The following is a 6,000-nucleotide window of genomic DNA, read 5'->3' as shown; positions in this document are numbered from 1 at the left end:
TAATGTTGGCCTCATAAAAAGAGGTTGGCAGTATTCCTTCCTCTTGGATTTTTAAAAATAGTTTGAGGAGGATAGGTTTTAGTTGTTCTTTGAATATTTGGTAAAACTCTTTTCTGAAGCCATCTGGATCAGGGCTTTTGCTTGCTGGGAGTTTTTTATTAGTGCTTCAATTTCATCAGTTGTTATTGGCCTATTCAGATTTTCTGATCCTTCCTGATTCAGTTTTGGAAGATTGTACTCTTCTAGGGATTTGCCCATTTTCTCTACATTATCCAGCTTGTTGGCATGTAGTTGTTAATAGTATGTTCTTACAGTCCTTTGTATTTCTGTCATATCAGTTGTTACTTCACTGCTTTCATTTCTGATTTTAATTATTTGGGTCTCTTTCTTTGTTTCTTGATGAGTCTGGCTAAAGGTTTATCAATCTTGTTTATCTTTTCAAAGAACAAGCTTTTGGTCTCATTGATTTTTTGTGTTGGTTTTTTTAATCTTTTTGTCATTTATTTCTACTCTAATTTTTATTATTTCCTTCCTTCTACTTACTCTGGGTTTTTCTTGTTGTTCTCTTTCTAATTATTTAAGCTGTAGGGTTAACTAGTTTATTATTAATTTTTCATGGTTTTTGAAGTAGGCCTATAGTGCTATGAACTTCCCTCTCAGGACAGCTTTTGCTGTGTCCCAGAGGTTTTGGATTGTTGTGTGTTCATTTTCATTTGTTTTCAGGAAGTTATTTTTTTATTTTTTTATTCCTTGATCTCATTGGTAACTCATTCATTATTTAGTAACATGTTATTTAGCCTCTATTTGTTTGGATGTTTTGAGTTTTTGTTTTGTTTTGTTCTTTACTTTAGTTGATTTCCAATTTCATTTCATTATGATCTAAGAAGATGCTTTATATGATTTCAATCTTCTTAAACTTGTAGAGATTTGTTTTGTCTCCTAACATGTGGTCTATCTTTGTGAATGACCCATGTGTACTTGAGAAGAATGTATATCCTGCAGCTTTTTTTTTTTTACATTTTGATACCATGTATGCTTGTATGCACATATGTTTATCTATATGGTGACAAAATTATGTAATTGTGCTATAGAAGGGAACAGAGAAATGGAGACCATAGTTAGGTGGAGAGAAATGAAAGGCAAAGGAAACATTTAAAAATCACTGATATTACAGTTCTTTGTATGATGATGGGAATGACTGAATGGAGAGAATAACAATTGACGATGCAGCAATGTCCTTAGGTGGGCAAGAGAGGATAGATTCAGGTGCTCAAATAGAAGAGTTGGTCTTAGAGAGAAGCACAAATATTTTATCCATAGTAACAGAAGGGAAGGCGGAGTAAATGGGTACACTTACAGGTGAGTCAGTAGTTATTTAGTAAGGAGCTTGTGGAAATTCTCTTCTAATTTTCTATGAAATAGGAAGCAAGATTATCAACTGAGAATGGCTGTGGGGGAGAAGAGTTAGAAAGGCTAGGAGAAAGGAGAAGTGAAATAGAATACTCAATGAATGTGAACTGTTGTCATGAATGGCTTTTAGTCTGAAAGGGTTAGATTGGAACATGGAGAGAACTTTTAAAATTCAAAGACAATTAGTTTTGGTAATGATTTCACAATGTGCACATATATTAAAAATTCATGTTATTCACCTTAAATACATGCAATTTTATTTGTCAATTCTATACCAATAAAGCTGGAAGAAAAAAAATGAGCCCCAAAGCAGGGCAATTTTAATGAATACCCATGATATGATTTGAAGGTAATGAGAGAAGAGTTCTGGTCAGGTGGAGAAGTGACAGGATTACCAAGAGAGACATTTTAAGGGAAGTGACATTTACTCCAAGTAAAGCTCTTACTGGTGATGGAGTCTGGGCAAAGGGTGAAAACCAATGATAACTCCAATTGGCTTTTAACCCAGGTGAGGCTACTAGAGGCCGGTGCATGAAATTTGTGAATGGGGGTATGTGTCCGTCAGCACGGCCTGCATCCTCTCCAATCTGGAACTCCTCGAGGGATGTCCAATTGCCTGTTTAGGTCCGATCCCGGTAGGACATCCCTAAATAGGCAGTTGGATATCCCTCTCACAATCCAGGACTGCTGACTCCCAACTACTTGCCTGCCTTCCTTCCTGATTGCCCCTAACAGCTTCTGCCTGCCAGTCTGATAATCCCCTAACCATTACCCTGCCAGCCTGATTGATGCCTAATTGCTCCCCTGCCAGCCTAACTGCCCTCCCCTGCAGGCCTGGTCACCCCTAACTGCCCTCTCTGCAGGCCTAGTCACCCCTAACTGCCCACCCCTTCAGGCTTGATCTCTCCCAACTGCACTCCCTTGCAGGCCTGGTCCTTCCCAACTGCCCTCCCCTTCTTGCCATTTTGTGTCCACATGGGGGCAGCCATATTGTGTGTTGGAGTGATGTTCAATTTGCATATTACTCTTTTATTAGATAGATGGTGATAAAAACAGTTGTTCACTGGTTAAAGTGAGTCTTGCCCTCCCTCATAATGCATTTTGAGTCTGAGTAAATCAGTTACTGTATTTTATATTTTGTGTGGTACATAAATATTGTTTAGTTAAAAATATTTGACTTGGCAGTCTCCAAATGGAGATCTTTATGATGGAACAGTACAATTGAATCTTCTCATTTCCTCCTCCCCTGTCCCACCCATCCCCTCCTCAAAAAAAGAAAAGAATTGTCACTACATATAAAGGCACTGTTACTCTGGTGAAAATTTCAAGGATATTTTGTCTGTGGAGTAAAGACATGTATTCAGGAAGCCATAATATGGCAGTATGTATTAAGAATGCCTATAGTATTTGTGTGATAGTGATTAATTTTAACTATCAAATGCACTTTTATGGAAGAGAGAGCATTTAAGTTAGATGTAAATTAAGATATAGTAGGCTTTCAGTTGATTTGTTGATTGCTTTATATAATATATACTAGACACTGTACTAAGTATTGTGTCATTTAATCCAACTACCTGTGAGGAAGCTTAAGGTCAGAGAAGTTAAGTAACTTGTTAAAGATCATAGCTAGTAAGTAGAGTTTAGACCCAGATCTAGCTAACAACAAATCCCTTTCACTAGAGCACAGATTTTAGAGAGAGATAGTGGAATGGGAGAGCATATTCTAAAACAGGGAGCAATAGGAGCAAATAAAAAGTACAAAGGAAAGAAAAAGGAGAGAAAAACAGAGAGGGAGGAAGGGAAGGGAGAGAGGGAGGAAAGGAGGGAGGGAGGGAGGGAGAGAGAGAGAGAGAGAGAGAGAGAGAGAGAGAGAGAGAGAGAGAGAGAAAGAGAAAAATCCAGTGTGGCTTGGGCATTGTGTGTGTGTGTATAAAAGAGGGTGGAATGTGTAGTAAGAAATATAGCTGAAAATATACGTTGTATCAGGGGACCTTGAACTAAGGAATCTGGGCGTTGTTTTGTAGGAAGTCATCAATTTTGAGATGGCAAGAGAATCACATCTGCTGTGCGAACATCTTCTGGCCCACATGGCATTCAGGCCCTTTGTGCTGTGTGGTTTCATGTTTACAGATCCTTTTGGAAGATAGAACTATAGGAATAAAAGTGGGTTCTTAAAATTAGGAGTTGAGTGTAATTCTCAACTTCATGTGGTAGTTTATGGAACTTGTGATCATTTTATTAAAGTAATCTGTGTTACAAAATTAGGAATACAACTATAGAATTGTGTGATGGAATTTATTATTTTTCTAAGACCATAAGACAGAATTTTTAAACCATGTTTTTCAGATACTGACCGAGCTTTATCGTTGCTGGAAGAATACTGCAAAAAATTAAGGAAGCCTGAGGAGCAGCAGCTGAAAAACGCTGTTAAAAAGGTGATGGGCATCTTTAGGAGCAGCTTATTTCAAGCTCTGCTAGGTATGTATTAAAATTCTGTATTATCTCTTTAAAAATATATTTTTAATGATGTCAGAAAGGAAAGGAGAGGGAGTAAAAGATAGAAACATCTGTTATGAGAGAGAATCACTGATTATCTCTCTCCTGCATGCCCCACACTGGGGATGGAGCCCTGAAACTCAGGCATGTGCCCTTGGCTGGAATGGAACCTGGGACCCTTCAGTCTGCAGACTTAACACTCTATCCACTGAGCCAAACCAGCTGGGGCTTAAGTAGTACATTTTAAAGAAATAACTTAGTCTCCTGGACATTATTATTACTTTTTAAAGTCTAAGTGTTATTGAAACAAAATCTAAAAATAGGATTATGAGAATTAATCTTGAAAATATTTTATCTATGCTTCTATCATATATGTGTACACTTACAGACAAAAACTCCACCTTGTTCTGAATGTAATTTTACAATAAAAGCTATTATATTTTGAAAATTTGAGAATCAGTCTAGTGAATAAAAACGGTAGAAAAAAAATCTTTATAAGATTATATTGCCTGTGGATCAAAAGTTCTTTAAAACATACTCTTGTGGCTGGTAAGAATTAATGACGCAAATAACTGTAATCATCTTAGTTGGAATTAAATAAAAACAACTCTAAATGGACTCTTGCAGAATTTAAATAAATCCTGTCATTAGAGAATAGTAGTTGAGAACATTTTTAAGCCACACATTTCTCAGTTAAAAATTAATAGTTCCTTCTAATTGATCATTAACACAGGGCATTAACTGTGAATGGCAATATCTTGAAATAGATTTGTATGATATGTTTAGTTAAGACTAGCTAAGTCTTTTGAGAGTTTCAGTTTTTTAACTTGATTTAGGAAGATCAAGTTGGATGCGTTGATAATTCAATTATACTTTGACAATGCAACCATTTGGTATGGCAACTTTATTATGTGGGTAATACAAGGACAAATTCATGACAAAGAATTGCATTTTGTAATTGTTTTGAGTGAGTGATAAATATCTTGGCAAAAAGCCTACAGTGCAGTTTGAATGTATCTTTAAAAAATGAGACAACAATAATCTGTAAAAAGCTGTTATATAAGTAATCCTGGTGTCTAGCTTTGAATGGATAGATTTGCTTTGGCTGGTTTTTAAAAAATTCATTTTGGGATAAACTAGATTAAAAAAATAATAAATGGAGCAACATTATACAACAAAATATAATTTTCTATTCCATTCTGTGTGGATTGTTAAATACTGATTACAATTTTTTTGCTATTGAATGTTTGAGTGGTCTTGCTGTGTATCCTCTTTAAGGACACAAAAGCAGAAAACCCTGTAGCCCTGTGAATCCTGCAGGGAATTAGAGCTTTGTAAAAGGATAAGTGGGGTGCCACTGATAAATAGAGCATTGTTTATGGCCTATGACCTGCTTTCTGTTTGAACCAACTCCTGCTCCCACTCTCTTGTCGTTCTTGTTACAAGTAGGGAAAACAGTGGCTTCACTCATTGTTCTAATACTTAAATAATAAGTACAATGAAATAATAACTTGCACAAATCTTAATTAGCTGAAGAAGTAGAAGAGAATCATAATGCATAAAACCCAACACAAATGAATAATAGGAAATACTGTTATTGAAGAATGTGTTGTAACACTTAGATGGGACCAGGAAACCAAGCCTTTCTACAGATGATGAAAACTATCACTTTGAAAATGAACTTGGCCCTGACCGGTTTGGCTCAGTGGATAGAGCGTCTGCCTACGGACTCAGGGGTCCCAGGTTCCATTCTGGCCAAGGGCATGTGCCTTGATTGTAGGCACATCCCCAGAAGGGGGTGTGCAGGAAGCAGCTGATTGATGTTTCTCTTTCATCGATGTTCCAACTCTCTCTCCCTCTCCTTTCCTCTATGTAAAAAAATCAATAAAGCATATTTAAAAAAAGAAAAAAAAAGAAAAAGAAAATTAATTTGGTCTTTCCTTTGTGATCCTTCATTATAATGCTTTAAAAACCACAACAAAAGCTAGTATGTCTTATCTTGTATAAATCTTTGAGGACAGAATTCTGTTTTTATAACTTTGATAGTATGGTAGTGCATAAACACATTTTATAAATGGGTTCTCTGCTAATAGG

General features: G+C 36.3%; 1 protein-coding gene across 1 annotated transcript in view; it reads left to right on the top strand.

Moving 5' to 3' along the window:
* The window catches only part of DLG2 (discs large MAGUK scaffold protein 2), a 1,831,272-nt gene that overhangs the window by 23,422 nt on the left and 1,801,850 nt on the right, over positions 1 to 6,000 (top strand). Inside the window, exon 2 of the mRNA XM_036427307.2 lies at positions 3,757 to 3,888. Within this exon, the coding sequence (XP_036283200.1) occupies positions 3,757 to 3,888 (132 nt within the window). The remainder of the gene's footprint in view (positions 1 to 3,756; positions 3,889 to 6,000) is intronic.

The sequence above is a fragment of the Pipistrellus kuhlii genome, unplaced genomic scaffold (genome assembly GCF_014108245.1).
Source record: "Pipistrellus kuhlii isolate mPipKuh1 unplaced genomic scaffold, mPipKuh1.p scaffold_m20_p_9, whole genome shotgun sequence".
Lineage (NCBI taxonomy): Eukaryota > Metazoa > Chordata > Mammalia > Chiroptera > Vespertilionidae > Pipistrellus > Pipistrellus kuhlii.
Note: the sequence above shows the minus strand (reverse complement) of the source record. Positions and strands in the feature narration are given on the sequence as shown.